Below are 15,538 nucleotides of genomic sequence, written 5' to 3' on the forward strand. Positions count from 1 at the left end.
TATTTTAAGCATTCAAGTAGGGTATATAGATACTAGGCTAATACTGTAATAACCTAGCGGTAGTTATACCAATTTTAATTATTTTTATGTAGTTCATCCTATAAAGATGTTATAGAATAAAACATATCTACCCTTCCAGCTTTCTTCTGTTGCAAACCAAGATATGTTTTCGACAAAACGAATCAAATATTTAAGCAAATACAAAATACAGCATGAGACAACCAATGTTGATCAAACTCAGCAGTAGCAAGCAAGAAATTACATCGAATGAAAAAATCGTTTTCAATTTTTATTGTAGATCTTTTAAAGTTGAATTAAGTCAAACGGTTTGGAATTATTGAAGAAAACTGATCGAAATGTTTGCTGGCGGCAAGCCACGCAACAATCACCACCCATGCCAAATAAAGGCGGTCAATTCCCTGAAAAATGGATGCTCTGACTTACAGCCGATGTAGTTTTCGTTTGACTTGAATAAAAAAATATTAATTCGTTCATTTTTTATTTCACTATAATTTTGGGGAACACCATATGTGGTGTTTTATTAAAATTGCGGTAGAACTTCTATTAATTCTGAATGGTTTATTATGTGCGAGGTAGCAGCTGTAGTGGCACTCAGACCACGAAGACTGCCAAGGTTACGTAGCCTACCGTACTAATCATTGGTCAGACAAGCTTCAACAAAACTGCTAAGGTTTTCCAAAAAGTTTGAGAATGTGCAAAAATACTAACCATTATGAATATACAGGTGCGGCCCATTTCGTTAAGAGTCACTGCAGCTAAGGTTTGGCTGTCAGGCTGTGTTCCAAGAGGCAAGATACTGACAGAGACAGCCGCAATTTTTCGCCCAACCGCACGCATTATAACTACCCACGGAGAAATTAAATTGTAAATTTTCCGGTGTAGGTTTAGCTTAGAGCTAGCACTTCGGTACTGGAATGCTTGATATTTCTTTTTCAGCCGCATAGCTTTTGTAAAATTTTTAAGTGTTATTAAGTTAGTCTTGGTAGGAACAATTAATTTGCAGAAATATGGGTGATAGTGAAGATGAATATGACCGACAACGACGGGAGAAGTTCCAGCGTGAACGAAGTGACCAATTTGACAGACGAGCACGAGAAAGAGACTGGCCCAGAGAAAGGTGAATTTTTCAATATTTTTCGACCAACATCTTCTAAATCAAACAAAGCACATCATGATTTAAAAAGATGCATCATCAACAGCAGTAGGTAGTGATGAAGCCCACACGATTTTTAATGATCTCGTTTCCAGACCTCGTGGGTGGAACAACTCGTCAGGGATGCCAGCTGGTGAGATGAAGCAAGGCGGAGGAATGCGTCCGATGCCGGGAGGAGAGGTGATGCACCGAAGGAGGATGCCAGACTACGCGCCGCCTCCACCTGACATGAAGCGAAGATTCAGTCCCGGCCGTGAGCACGACATGAGAGCAAGGAAGAGAATGAGGTTATATGATGTCTATGTTTTCTCTATTGTTAAAAGTATGATATAGCTCGTGCACTTTACATTGTTTTATCTCTGTGGTCCTTTCTGCTTGTACTGTTCATGAATAAATTATTAATTATTGACCGTGCACTTTGTTTGACGCATTTCGTCAAAATGCAAAAACGTGTCACAAGATGGTGCTTGTGTTTAGAACAAATAGATATGATGTCTATGTTTCTGATAAAGCACTGGAAACTGATTGATTACATGTTTTTTGTCAGGCCGTTTGAACCGGGATTTGAACAAGGAGGATGGGGTGGCCCAGGCTGGGACCAAGCTGGCGGCCGTCCCCCTTTCCCACCCCGAGACGAATGGGGACAAGGTGGTTATTCTGTTAAATTTCATATCACTTTTGTGTTGTGTGACTATTTTGTATGAACCTCTACTCAGATGTTGGCTGTTGCTCACTTACATGATCTTAACAAGTCCCTATTTTTATCAGGTGATCGGGGCCCGCATCCGATGGATATGGAGCAATCTGGAGCAAGGATGATGACGTTCAAGCAGTGGTTGAACATGCAGGTTGCTCATCTGTTACTTTAACTTGCATGAAACATTAACGGGTTGCTTCTAATCAGAGAAAAAACAATTTAGAGCGATGACATAACAGACGAAGAAGCGGTGACAAAATACACCGATTACAAGATTGGCTTCCGTCGTCAACAACTGCAGGAATTCTTTGTTGCTCACAAGGATGAGGAATGGTAAGTTCCGCGTCAGAATACTTTGATTGTGTCTGCTTAGAAGACCAAGTTTTGTACGCACCAGTTAATCACTTTGCATTGGCAGGTTTCTGGACTTTATCTCCAGCGTAAATCCAACTAAAACCTTTATCCTTATTGTCTTGAAGCAGTCAGTTCAGTTGAGGCATATTATGGCAGCAAAAATTGTATTCTGATTTACTAGAATAGGGGCTTAGACATCGAAAATACATGAACATTTTGTTTTCTGGTTCATTGTAAATCGTGTTCTGACCAGTCAGTTAGGTTTTTATTAGGGAAAAGTAAATACATGTTTTGTTGGTGGTTCGATGAAGGTAATTTGATTAGTCTTTAAAAAGTGCCTTTTATTTTTGCATCATTGCTAATTTTTTTATTAATTGCCACAATTCATGTTGCTTTATAACTGCCTGGAAGAGACCAAGAAATTTATGCAGTGAATTGTCATAGATGGCAGTTTCATATTAAATCAAATCTTTGTTGCCATAATTATTCAAGGTTTAAAGAGAAATATCATCCGGACGACGCAGAGAAGCGTTTCGTCGATGAACAAACCTGCATCCGGTGGAGGGCAAATGTCTTCAAGCAGATGATTGAGCTGAGCATATTTGACGAAGTTGATCTTGATTTGGCAAATGAGGCTGCAATTGTCAAAGTTTTAGATTCCGGTGCGAAACTTTTCGTTAATATTCCACATGGGTGTAGCTTGAAATAACTTGTGCATGGTTACCGGTTTCACTGGTTAGAGGAAAAAACTCATGTTTGTTTCGCATCTCAACTTAAATATCGAATGTCTTGTTGCGGCATTTGCAGGAGTGATTCTGATGGAGGGTGGTAATGCAGATGATCTTAAAGTTCTCGAAATGGATCCCGCTCTTCTCGAAGCCGAAATGAACAAACCAGCCGCCGAAGGAAAGACTGAGACATCTAGTGACAAAACTGAGGGCGCAAGTGGTCCAGCTGGAATGACCGTGAGTTTGATTTTTTGAAGTTTAGTTTCATGAAACTTGAACGAAGCTAGAAGTGACGTCGTTCTGGGATTGCATGATTTAGTAACCAGATCGTTGTCTATTTATGATATGAAAAGAGTTTATTTTAATATATTCTACTTGTGCAGAAACCAGCTGTTTTGAGCGAATCCCAGCACGAGCTGAAGAAGCAAGCACAGCTTTACAAGCAGTTGGTCGATAACAAAACTGGAGATGAGGCGAATGAACAGGTGGGTCGGCATCACTTCATGTACATCTAGCAGCGAATAAACCTCGCTCAGTCTGCCTTCTCATTCCGCAGAAGCCAGCTGATGCTGCAGAGAGCAAGTCACGCAAGAAGAAGAAAAGAGATCGGGAATACATGGGATATGACGACGAAGATGCCGGGTCGAGCGAAGAATCCGACGAATCTGATCAAGAAGATGCAGCCAGTGAGTCGTCCTGATGTTCCCACCTTTTATCATTATTTCCGTGTCAATGATAAAATAGTCAATAAACAACTTGATTGTTTTTTAATCGATGTAAACAAACGATTACTTGCAAGTTGCTTGTCGGTTACTAGCTTTTTAATTTTTCTCCATCCATCCACAGAAGTGGAAGATAAGAAGACAGAGCCAAGTGAAGGTGAGTTTTCTCCAGCATCTGTTGTGTTCTAATTATCCCAAATTGTTCGCTTTGTCTGACTTTAAATGGTTCATTTGCTTCAGATTTATCGAATGAAACGAGCAAAGAGAATGAGGAGAAGCCAGAGGATGGGGAGGTGCGTAGATATCTCGGATGTCATGCAGTTGAAGTGAAAATGATAGCTTGGTCTTGTACATTTCAAACGACTCGTCTTAAATGAATAATTCACGTTTATCTTGATGGAGTGCGTGTAAATAAAGTTTAAGCCGATAACTCTGCAGGTGGACGTGCCCAAGCCTCGTGCTCTGCATAAAACTCATTCAATTTTTATGAGAAATCTTCCGCCATCAGTGACCAAATCTGAAATCGCAAATCTGTGCAAGAAGTTTCCTGGATTTATCCGAGTCGCATTTTCTCATCCGCTGGAGGATAGAAAGTAAGCCCTTGTTGTGTGGAGAATTATCACTCCATGCGGTCATCCTCTTCATGTTGTGACTATTGTTTTGCAGTCGATTCTATCGTCGATGCTGGGTGACGTTTGACAGGAGCGTCAATATCAAGGACATTTGTTGGAACCTCAACAATTTACGAGTAATCTCTCAACTTCAGTATTTTTTGCTGATTTTTCAGTTTTTCATTTGATTTTTTTTTTTCTTTCAGCTGCGTGACCTCGAGTTGAACCCGGTGGTAAATCGTGACCTTTCGAGAAGAGTTCGCCCAATCTCGGGCATCGCTCAGCACTCAACGTGCGCTCGGAACGATCTCCGAAACGTCGCCCGTCTCATCATGCATCTAGACACCAAGTGGAAGCTGTGGGGGAACTCCCAGGTTTGTGACCGGGTTATGATGGATACACCTTTTCTTGCATCTCATACAATGGAGGCGGCGTTTGGAACTCAGTTTTCCTTTCAAGGAATCGAAGGAGTCTGATGACACGAAGAGTGAGAATCCGTGGCTGAAGAACATCTCGGAGTTCCTGGTGGATGAGACAAGCGCCGAGGAGGAAGAGTTGCTCGGGGAGAAGGTGCAGGAGGAAGGAGAAGATCTAGGAGAGACGACTCCCGTCGTGAAGATAACTCGAGATGTGAAACTGGTCAAGGTGAAAGAATTGTGCGATGGTGGCACCAACGCAATTTGTCCATAAGTTTTAGCTGACCATAGTTCAGTCGTTGGCTGGTGTTGTCAGAAGAGAAGAAATGTCTGCAATATGGGAGCAACCGCAGGTCTTGTGACAAACTTGTCTTGTCTTTGTTAAGGTCTTGGATAAGTTGCTCTACTACCTCCGCGTGGTCCATTCAGTCGATTACTACAATGCAAGCGAGTACCCGTGCGAGGACGAGATGCCAAACAGGTCGGTGATGATGATGATGTTACGGTGATTTGAGTTAAATTTGACAGCACTCGTCACATCCTTGTGTCTTAGGTGCGGCATCGTACACGCCAGGGGCCCAATTCCCCCGAATATGCTGACCAAGTCTGACATCAACGAATTTCAGAAGCGATTCAACGACAAGCTTGTTCATATTCTCAATTTTAAAGATAAATTGACCGAGGAAGAAGCAAAGAAATTGGGTGAGTTTTGAGATCGAGGGATTTTGTCATGCAAGCTTCTGACGTCAAAATTATACGTTTAGGTCCGAAAGATGTGGAATCTGAGGTGGAAAAATTCATCACTTCCAACACACAGGAGTTGGGCAAGGACAAGTGGCTGTGTCCACTCAGTGGCAAAAAGTTCAAGGTTTGTTGATTATACGCAGGTCTATGACTGATAAATAGCCTGTTCGTTTAAAGACCATGATCTATTTCCCCAGGGACCAGACTACATTCGCAAGCATATTTTTAACAAACATGCGGAGAAAATCGAAGCCGTTAAGAAGGAGGTCGTCTATTTCAACAACTACCTGATGGATCCGCGCAGGCCTGGGCCAATGGAGGGGCAAGCCCCTAAATCGGCCCCCTCACCCCACCCACAGGGTGGACCGGGGTACCCCCCACTACCTCCGGGGAGGGGATTTGGTCCTCCTCCAGGAACCCCACCATTTAGAGGGGACCCAGGTATTGACGAATTACAATTCAAGGGGAATTTCCAGGCTGGCCCGATTAATTAAACGAAATTTTTTCTTGCTATTCCAGGCAGGCCACAGTTCTCTACACCGCAGTTCCATCAACGGCCGCCGGCCCCATACGGCAATGGGGGGAGAACCTACCCACCCAAGGGCAGAGATATGAGACCCAGGTGAGGAAAGGTGAAAAGTCGACGACGTTTTTGATAATCTTTTGAAAATGTCGATTTTATTACCAGTGGCGGTGACCCGTTCTCTTCACGTCCAATTGTTGGATACCAGGACCTTGATGCTCCTGATGATACCGACTTCTTCTAAGATGACGTTGATGTGCTCCAGGAACACGCCTGTGTTGGAATCGATCATTGTCTTGCGTCCATAATCCATACTCTGTGAAATAAACCAACATTGAACAAGTTACTACTCTCTTACTATTGCCTGTGAAGTCTTTTTAATCCTGTGTGCACAGTGACTCAGATAAAGCAGGTCTTGATGTTCATTTTGTAATTTATTGAATATTTGCTATTGCACTAGGTAACAAAATAAATCAAGTCTAAAGTGAAGGAATGAAACGATTTAGAAAAATTTTCTGATACGGCATCCACACAGAATTTTAACAAATACCTTCGTAATAAGAAAAAATAGGATTTCTTTGGCTACGACGTCAAATCTTCAATGAATACTATTTTAAAGCAAAAAAATACCATAATCAACATTGTAACGCCAATCTAGTCAACAACCACTGCAAATTTGATATCGTGACGAGATTGATTTTAAGTCGGGCACTTGAATAAATAACAACAACGGCGAAAAGACTTTTGCTATTAACGCTGCGAAATGAAAAATCAATCTAGAATCTAGATGGAGGCGGTAGATTTACGAAGGGGCACCGACAACGCCATTGACGGACGGGTCGAGGACTTCGTGTTGTATCAAGTCCCATCCACTTTCTGGAATCTCAACCTCGTGATCGGGACCGCCAGCGAGTTCATCCGGGATGAGAATCTTCCTCTTAGGAAGTTGCTGTTCCTCCGGTGCACTCTCCAGCTGCTTCTCTGTCACCACGTTGTTGCTATTGGCAACTGGTTCCTCATCACTATCGGAGAGGCACTGGGTTGAAAATGAGACGACTAGGTCAGACGACTGGACCAAAGCACCACCGATCGAAACCGACGGTTTCTTATTGGACGAGATGGACGCGATGTCAGGAGTGCTGTGGACGGCGTGACGAAGAGTCTGTGGCTCAGCCTGCGGTGGCGCTAGAGATTGAACATCGTCAGTGCTCGCCGGTCTACGTGGAATCTTCACCAGAGTTGGGGACTTGGACCTCAGTGTAGTGGCTTTGTGCGATGGACTTGACATTGGGCTGACGTCGCCTGGGGAAGAATGTTTTGAAATTTTTGATGCAGAACTTTTAAAATTTTTGTTGGAATAATTTGATAGAGCTCATTTCATAAAGTAATGACGAATGCATATTTTGTAACGTTGTCAAAATGAACGTAATTATCAACCACAATACACACCTTGAGGTGTCAGTTCATTTTTTTGGGTTTCGAAGCCGAGCTTTTGACGAAGTTGATTGCGACGCTTTCTCATCGAGGCAACGTCGTTTGTCAACTTTGCTGTTTCATCGTACAATGTTTTGACGATGGCTGTCACATTTTGCCGGGGATGTAAGCCCTTGTCAAACCTGTCGATGATGCAATTTTGAAGTTAAACGAAAAAAGAACTAGAAATTGGCTATGATGCTTCAACCAAGCCTACACCGTCCAGCCATATACTGGAGTTTGATGCACAATTGCTTTTGTAAGAGTATTCAGGTCTACTGCAGCACAGGCACGAGTAGTTTTGTACTAAAGCTGAGTTCATTATTTCAAAGCCAAATATCCCAACATTGGAACTCATCTTATTTCATTTGACATGGATGAAGTTGTTATCTCACCTATTATACATCGCTCTCCAAAACCTGACGCAATGCGGCAATTTCGGCGGGAGAAGCAGTTTGTTTTCTGGTTTATGTTGCTCTACAGCGTGGTATAGTGGACTTGTGTATGATTTCAATCGTTTCATCATCCAACCCCACAAAGAGTAGGTTCGGGACGTGAGACTGAGCCAGGAATATGATTGGGTTAATGAAGCAATTGGCGATTAAGTGATTAACTCACTAATCAGTGAGCTTGCTAGCCAAGTTGCTTGTCACCAGTTAAAAATTCACCATTAATTTGAAAGAACACTCATTAAGTAAACACAAACAAAAACTTGACGTTTACAGAACGGTCGCTGCCTTTAATTGTGTTCAACATCACACAGACTTACAAGTAAAAGTTTCCAACATGCAATGGTCTACCTGTGGACTTGTCTGTCTTTAGCACAGTTGCCCAAAAATGTTCCGAACTGGCAGGAGTAGGCGTGGTCGTGTAGATCAAAGAGAAGCTGCTCGTTGAATTGAAATGAGCACGGATACAACCTCATCAGTTGCCAGACAGCATCGATGAACTGAGTAAAGACTGGGGAAACCTCTCGGGGATCTCCATCCAAATGACCCAACCTGGATAAAAGATTAATATCGGGTGAAAAGCGGTTGCTATGAACTTAGTGGCGTGACTAATTCATAAACTCAATCGCTAGAAGTTAAATCCTGGTGTCCATCTAACACAAAAGAAACAAGTGTCAGCAATATTTTCACGTTCAATTAATTCATAAAAACTGGGGTGTGGTGTGTGTATTGACTACCAACATTTTTTCCTTAAAATAATCAGCTTAAGATAATGTAAAACGGTTGACATAAAACTGATAATAGCAAATCAGTTATCACTAATAACAACAAATGCTGCAATTTCTGTATCACCTGTGCATGAACTTATGACCAAAATGCAGCCATTCCTTCTGCACCAAGGCAAGGAAGCCGTCAATGGTTCTATAGTGGGGATTAAGCATGATGGCGGCAAGTGAACACGTCTGTGCTGTTCGATCCCATCCGTCGCTGCAATGCACCATGACGCTACGATTCTCCTTACCTACAGCCTGTGCACAAAGTTTGCCATGTACCACAACAACAGTTCCTTTTGGGTTATAATACAACGTAGAACAATTGCCAAATTATCTTCGTGACCAAACGCAAATTAAATCCTTTATCCGAGTATAAATCGATAATAATTTTTCGAGATGAGAGATGAAAGAATGTGCTGTGTTGGCGCCATTCATACAGTTATCGCATTATGACAATAACCATAGAAGCAATGTAATGTGCACTCACATGAGCAATGAACCTTGAGACTTGAATAACATTGTGCACGTGCTTCAACCATCCACTGTTGTTCACTGCCTCCAGCCAAGCACCTACTGTATTTGTTGAATCTTCGCATGCTGTTGTAGGGAGGCACAGCAAGGAAATAAAGTTACATTTACTACGGCTGACTACCCTCTATATCAGCGGTTCTTAAACTTTTTTGAGCGCGACCCAAATCTGAGTTTCATGATCACCTCACGACCCAAACCTATGTCGCGACCCATTTTAATGTCCTATAGACCTATATTATATTATATTAACCTATGTCGCGACCCACCTATGTCACATGTCGCGACCCATTTTCTGACCCTCCGCGACCCATGTTTGGGTCGCGACCCATACTTTAAGAACCCCTGCTCTATATACTACATAAATTGTTTACTACATGCTTTATGCAGCATTGAAGGTGCTTATCCCGACACGTCTGTTTGAAAATATACAACTCAATGCAAATTTAAGCAATAGTTTGCTATTGGCCTATTTTTTTCTAGTTAGGCTGCTTAAACAGAAATACGAATGGCTAATGGCCAAATTCAACATAATCTCACCATCTAATAATTTGTTCAAGCTGTTCCTCATGACGTGAATGTTCTCGATTCCGAGAAAGTGATATTTAATATTTTCATAAAGATCGGTGTTTTCATAACCTTTGCCCTGGGCTCGGTTTGCGACTGCATTCAACTAATTGAGACAAAAATGATGAGAAATTATCAAATCGGCAAAAAATGACTGTTCAGAAAATTATCGACACCCACCATAGGTCTGGTATCGACAATGTACATGAAGTCATCAGGTCCTGATTTAGATCGTCGAATCAAATCTACAAAAGCTTCGTCTTCGATTGATCGAGAATTTAAACCCGCCATTGGTTGGCTGCACCTGCAATTTATGACATCACAATGCACATTAAAACAAACTATTTCACACTTGAATCTCTTATATAAAGTGTCTGTTACCTCACAATTACTGATCCGTTTTCATGAAGGTAAGATAAAACAGGAAGTCTTCTTTTGCTCCTAAATGCCGCACTTCCCATCAACAACGCAGGAGTTGCAAGGGAGGGCACACAGATAAGTCTCGGGTAGGTGTCACATAAACCTGCACAAAACAATCTGTCCACACCACGTATGACTTTGATGTTTTCCATTCTGTATTATCGCCACTACCAGGACACTCTATTAGTATTTTTATTGCACCTCGTCAAAGAGCATAAAACTAAGGAAACACAGATGCAGGGAGTGCAATATTGCTCACCAAACTCGTTGTTGATCCTCGATACTTTCCAGTATCGAGTAGGGAGACCCATCTGCATGTAGTCGTTGTTCAAGGAGAATAAATCCCAACCTTCCTGTTGGGAGAGCTGCTCCCCTCGTGGGTTGTACGAAAACGCGTATAAATCATCGATTTTTACTGAGATAAAATATAATGTGTGTTTTAAACAGGCATTATTTTGAAATTATTAGACTTGAATAATGACAACCCTTTCCAAAGTAATGCCAATTGTTACATGACAAACAAGTTAACAAACCTACCAGGCTTGGAGAGTTTAAGCAGAGAAGAGTAAAGGTCGTGGCAATCACGTTCTTGTGTGATAAGGAATGTGAGGACTTGAAATGTTTTGCACCTGGTTAACGAAACAATCAACAGTCACCAACTGATTAATTGATTAGTTAAGGAAACAGGTCTATTATTTACGTGAAATTGATTGTAATATGCTTATTACTTACCTTATTCTAAGAGGGGAACCAGCTTGACCGATGCTGAGTTTTTCAACGCTCTGGATGTGAGTGTGGACAATCCAAGTCTCTTTGTTTCGTTGAACATCGACAAATATAAGATGGGTGGCCGTCAAGTAAAGCGTGCCCTCAGTGGAATTGCGTGAATGGTTGTCTAACCAACGCACATTTCCCACCTGGGTAGAAACAAAAATGAATTATGAATGAGCTAATGCAGAAAAACCTAAAAATGGGATGACTTTGCACGACTTTAAATTCGTGTTTAACAGGAAGTTGATAATTACTCTGGAAAGGATGATGCAATTTGATTTACGTATTACTTTGTTGAGTTTAACACTGTGGTACCTTTAGTAGCTTACATTGTACAAAATAGTCAAACAGAAGCTTTAGCATCATACATACATTTGTCATAGCATTACCATATGATACATATATTTATAAGGGTAGTTTGTTAAAAAAAAATTACTTTAAAGAGCAAACCTTTGGAGTTTTAATATGCTCCATCGCGTGGACTTCTCATCAACTGTGTACAATGCAGAATAGTGCTTGTTGTTTTAACAGTTAATTTCCAACCTGGATTTAAACACAATATAAGCAACACAATTAAAGCAACATAGGTACGAAATTTATTCATTGATGTGATTGTGTTTCTGCTAACTTGTTTTAACAAGTTATCAGTCTGTAGTTCAAATTCATCTCCACAAAGAGTGCAACTTAACTATATGAAACATGTCAGATTATGTCACAATAAATGAAACAAAGTAATCATCGGAATCTTGAATCGGAGCGTAGTGGAGTATAGATAAATAGACAGACACAGAGGGCCATGTTATAGAAGAGTCACCAACCAACAAAATACAGTGCACACTGATCTTAAACCTGCTCTACAAGGTAACTGCACTCATTGAGCGCGGAATCAGGTTGATCAACGACTGACATACAGCCCTCGACAAAGCCAGATAAGCATCTATTCAACAACCATGCAATTTAACGCCTCTTTATAAAAGAAGATACAGCATTGCTGGCGCCAGGAAAGAATGAGGACGGCATGTTGCTTCGTACCGGCATCTGCACATCTTGCTGCATTCTAGCCTGCGCTTGCTTGAAGGCTTCAAGAGGATTGTCACTCTGAGAATAATGTCCGAGCACAGGACGAACATCGTCTACATTACTGGTCGCAATTGTTCGTAACAAGGCGGCAAGATCATACAGAGCAGTATCGTTTGACGAACCGTCCCACTTGGTAAGGCAAAGCCCGTTAAGCGGCTGCCTTTCAAACGCGCGCTTGTCGCTGTCCACCATAATCACACGCTTAAGATCACGATTAAGGTACTTTAAGTCTTTTTGATAATATGGGTCAAGCTTGGGAAATTCCCCATTGAAAGGGTTTCCGAGAGAAAATCCCGACTTGTACCTTGCAGCATCACGAAACAAGCGGTACATGATGTAGCCTTTTTGGTCCATGGAATCAATCAGTGGGAATGCTGTCATCCCTGTTTCTCTCGTAAAAACTACAACTTCAAACAATGGCGGACCAACCTGGGAAAGAAAATAGTCAATCCCTGGACGCTTCTTAAAGCGCCATCCAGTAACAGAATCATAAACTGGTCGTAGAAATACGTCCATCAGCTCAACAACAAGCGTATATGGAGGTTGGTAGTACGGCTCTTGCAAAGGATCAGGTAACAGCTTTTTAGATGATGGCTCAATAATTTCTCTTTTAACCATATTAATCTCACCCCAAGAACGCTTGATGTATGCCAACACAACTGGCGAGTCCGAAAACTCATCTGGAATAGCATCACCAAATTCATCCATCTTTGGGCCGCCATTTTGCAAAATGAAAAGCGGTGTTCCAATACCAATTGTACCTAGCAAGACCCATGATGCGTACCGCTGACTTCTCAGAAATGCAGATTCTTTGTTTTCTTCATTTCCATCTTTCTTTGTATCAGAAGAATCGTCTTCTTTTTCGTTTTGTGCCTCGTTGGTATTACTCGAGAATTCCTTGGCATTTTCCATTATTCTCTTCACATTTTCCTGCATTATATTACCTTCCTTTTCTAAAGAATCTGGAGAGTTAGTGCCATCAGATGTTGCAGACGATGAAGTGGAGTAATTTCTCCGCTGAGCTTGCAATGGTATGGAGCATAAACTGGATGATCGCCTTTCACATATTTTAAAACTGGAAAAATGTTCTTGAGGTGACTCAGACAGGGGCACGATGTCTAACCTCTTCTGCATCAGAAGTTCATTAACTTTGTCAGTAAGATCATTTTTGCCTTTTTTTTCTACGTTACCATCAACAAAATCGTTGGTCAGTTTTATACTTGGTTGTTTTATGGAAGTTAATGATCTCAGTAAAGTTGTGGTTGATGGAGTCACGCATTTAGATATGTTCCTTTTATCAAGATTGTTGGACTTGTCTTGTGACTGTGAATTGTCGAAATGACGCACGCAATTCGTAACTTTTTTCCAAGGCTTGTTACCAAGGCCATTAGTCCATAAGCGAAGAGCCATTACGAAGGCAGAATGAAATGCTTCGTTTACAACCAATACCTACAGTGGTTTGATTTTATTAACATACGTTCAGTTTATAAACCTATGGCTGCTTACAACAACTGTAAAAATATGACCTACAACAATAAGCGAAGTGATATTAAGCAATAGAGTGATGACCCAATTTAAATTACAAGGCAGAACTTGGGTTGGGTGTTTCCAAAATTCTTAATTGCAAAGTTGGTATACGAGACAAATTTATACCGGTAATGCTTCCTTTGCATATAAAGCTTGACAATGAAACCTATTAATATGCATTGAATCTCTACTTGGTTGGTCTAAAACCACTTTGAAATGTTATTAGATGCAGATTCCATGCCGATAATGTAATACTATTTATTGACTTGTTATCAAATAGAATTTTTATTTTTGAAAATTAATTAAGCATCTAAAATCGCATTCTCTGCAAATTGAAGGCTTTACAAGCTGAAATCAATTTAGCATGGCCATCACAGTAGAACAACTATCAAGAAGAAATTAGGCATATACAGTACAGCATATGGGCATGTATGACTTCATAAAGTCTCCTGTCTTCAACTTTTATCATTTTGTCAGGTCCGGGGAAAGCTTATTAGGGTCTAAGATTTATTTAAAACTGCACTGAAATCCAGGATGAGGCGTTAAATGTCATAGATCATTGCTATAGTAAAACGTCATAACATGCTCATATGAGATATGCCAGATCAAAGCCTTTCTTACATATGCTAATTAATAAAAAACAAACCAAATATAGAGGTAGCAATCCATGCTGGCATCTCTTAGTAATAAGTTGCACCCCTTAGCGCTGCTTTAAAAAAATGGTACAAAATTTTTAAACAGATTTTGTTCACTAAGCACCACATTCAACATCTAGTGCTTAGTAGTCTTATCACGTGGCTACATTCAATATCGTATATTAGTTGCACCTCTTATTTACGTTACACCATACTTTTTGGGAAATATTAGACACAAAAAAATTAGACAGTTAGTGCTTATTTGAACCTTAGTCTTAAATCAGTGTAAGTGGTAATGAATAACAAAGTGAAATAAACCTTTAACAGCACAAGGATAGAAGTGTAACATTGTTCAACGTGACGTGTAAAAGCATTTGTGTGTAACCAGCGACAAGTTATACAAATGTTCTCAATGTATTTTGCACATAGAAACCCAAGGCTATGACAATCATTTACAACTCAAGCATTAGAACTAAACAAATTGTTAGCTTTTTTCTGCTTGTTGTTTATATTTTAAAATCACTGGTTATTAATATATTCGATAGCACACTTCAAGTTCATTAATGAGCGGAATTATGCACTTAGTTGCTATGGCATGATAATCTTTACTCTCAGACTGAGTAAAGTTTTTAATTTGATTTAAATTCAGTTAGCTGTGCTCCAAAATTAGAAAATAAGTGTGCACACGTGATTCGGTATTTGAGGGTCTCACATTGAAACGTTTTACAAAGCGACATCTTAACCGTACGATAGTAAGTATAGGCTATGTAGCCTGTTGTTAAAGACGATAAGTCGTTAGCCATAATACTGTAGTGGAAAGCGTGACAGCTGCACGCACAAGATTTATCAGCATGTACGTTGAACTTTTAACTATTTTTATCCCGAATTATAATAAACAAACAAAGAAATAAGGTCTACTGCAGAAGCGCACTAACGCGTGAGGCATTGGTATACTAGACCCCTGCTACCCAAATTGTGACGTCATTTGATTGTGCACTTCTGCAATAGACCCAAGAAATAGCCTACTACACGTAATTGTCTGAACGTCAATTTATAGCCTAATAAATAAACAAAAAATTGAGGCTTCAGTCCAGATGATCACGCCAAAATTTGCGTCTTTATCGTCGCAAATTGCCGTACTGTACTTTCCAATAAGAGAATGAGTATGCAAAAAGTCGATAATTTGAACTAGCCTAGCCTATTCGGGGTAGTGTTGAAGATAAATTTAGATTTGAAAGTTTAGCTTAGGTTACTACCGTATTTTAAGAAATTCTGGTCTAGCACTTATTGCTTAAGTGCATATAATAGCTTCTAAACTATACGATTTTTTTCCAGTGAAATTGTGA

General features: G+C 40.5%; 3 protein-coding genes across 3 annotated transcripts; 1 reads left to right on the forward strand and 2 right to left on the reverse strand.

The window, feature by feature from the left end:
- Window positions 1–961: 961 nt before the first annotated feature.
- LOC143446377 (serrate RNA effector molecule homolog) lies at window positions 962–6,312 on the forward strand. Its single transcript, XM_076946023.1, has 21 exons — window positions 962–1,138; window positions 1,270–1,461; window positions 1,722–1,822; window positions 1,943–2,022; window positions 2,095–2,204; window positions 2,718–2,887; window positions 3,033–3,190; window positions 3,337–3,438; window positions 3,510–3,639; window positions 3,800–3,832; window positions 3,916–3,968; window positions 4,114–4,268; window positions 4,342–4,423; window positions 4,493–4,660; window positions 4,746–4,931; window positions 5,089–5,183; window positions 5,256–5,404; window positions 5,467–5,570; window positions 5,644–5,887; window positions 5,966–6,068; window positions 6,135–6,312. Exons 1-21 carry the CDS (start codon window positions 1,029–1,031, stop codon window positions 6,211–6,213), a joined length of 2,604 nt encoding a protein of 867 aa, XP_076802138.1. The 5' UTR covers window positions 962–1,028; the 3' UTR covers window positions 6,214–6,312.
- Window positions 6,313–6,390: 78 nt separating this feature from the next.
- On the reverse strand, window positions 6,391–11,540 carry LOC143446543 (phosphatidylinositol-3,5-bisphosphate 3-phosphatase MTMR8-like). Its single transcript, XM_076946247.1, has 13 exons — window positions 11,401–11,540; window positions 10,912–11,096; window positions 10,717–10,808; window positions 10,439–10,594; window positions 10,141–10,282; window positions 9,940–10,063; window positions 9,733–9,865; window positions 9,152–9,261; window positions 8,744–8,919; window positions 8,243–8,443; window positions 7,838–8,002; window positions 7,419–7,585; window positions 6,391–7,271 (listed from the first exon to the last, which is right to left on the reverse strand). The coding sequence occupies exons 1-13, from the start codon at window positions 11,422–11,424 to the stop codon at window positions 6,772–6,774; spliced, it is 2,175 nt and encodes a 724-aa protein (XP_076802362.1). The 5' UTR covers window positions 11,425–11,540; the 3' UTR covers window positions 6,391–6,771.
- On the reverse strand, window positions 11,494–13,575 carry LOC143446607 (mitochondrial import inner membrane translocase subunit TIM50-like). The gene has a single exon (XM_076946364.1). The coding sequence runs from the start codon at window positions 13,438–13,440 to the stop codon at window positions 11,908–11,910; it is 1,533 nt and encodes a 510-aa protein (XP_076802479.1). The 5' UTR covers window positions 13,441–13,575; the 3' UTR covers window positions 11,494–11,907.
- Between the last annotated feature and the right edge of the window lie 1,963 nt (window positions 13,576–15,538).

Source organism: Clavelina lepadiformis, chromosome 1 (assembly GCF_947623445.1).
Source record: "Clavelina lepadiformis chromosome 1, kaClaLepa1.1, whole genome shotgun sequence".
Lineage (NCBI taxonomy): Eukaryota > Metazoa > Chordata > Ascidiacea > Aplousobranchia > Clavelinidae > Clavelina > Clavelina lepadiformis.

Bases quoted from the DNA above. Each gene is read 5' to 3' on its own strand.
- LOC143446377 (XM_076946023.1), top strand. From the start codon at position 1,029: ATGGGTGATAGTGAAGATGAATATGACCGACAACGACGGGAGAAGTTC. The intron at 2,888-3,032 runs GTGCGAAACTTT...CGGCATTTGCAG, and splicing joins TGTCAAAGTTTTAGATTCCG to GAGTGATTCTGATGGAGGGT. The intron at 5,888-5,965 runs GTATTGACGAAT...TTGCTATTCCAG, and splicing joins ACCATTTAGAGGGGACCCAG to GCAGGCCACAGTTCTCTACA.
- LOC143446543 (XM_076946247.1), bottom strand. From the start codon at position 11,424: ATGGAGCATATTAAAACTCCAAAG. The intron at 11,097-11,400 runs GTTTGCTCTTTA...GTTTCTACCCAG, and splicing joins AGCATATTAAAACTCCAAAG to GTGGGAAATGTGCGTTGGTT. The intron at 8,444-8,743 runs GTGATACAGAAA...TCTTTTATCCAG, and splicing joins GGTCATAAGTTCATGCACAG to GTTGGGTCATTTGGATGGAG.
- LOC143446607 (XM_076946364.1), bottom strand. From the start codon at position 13,440: ATGGCTCTTCGCTTATGGACTAATGGCCTTGGTAACAAGCCTTGGAAA.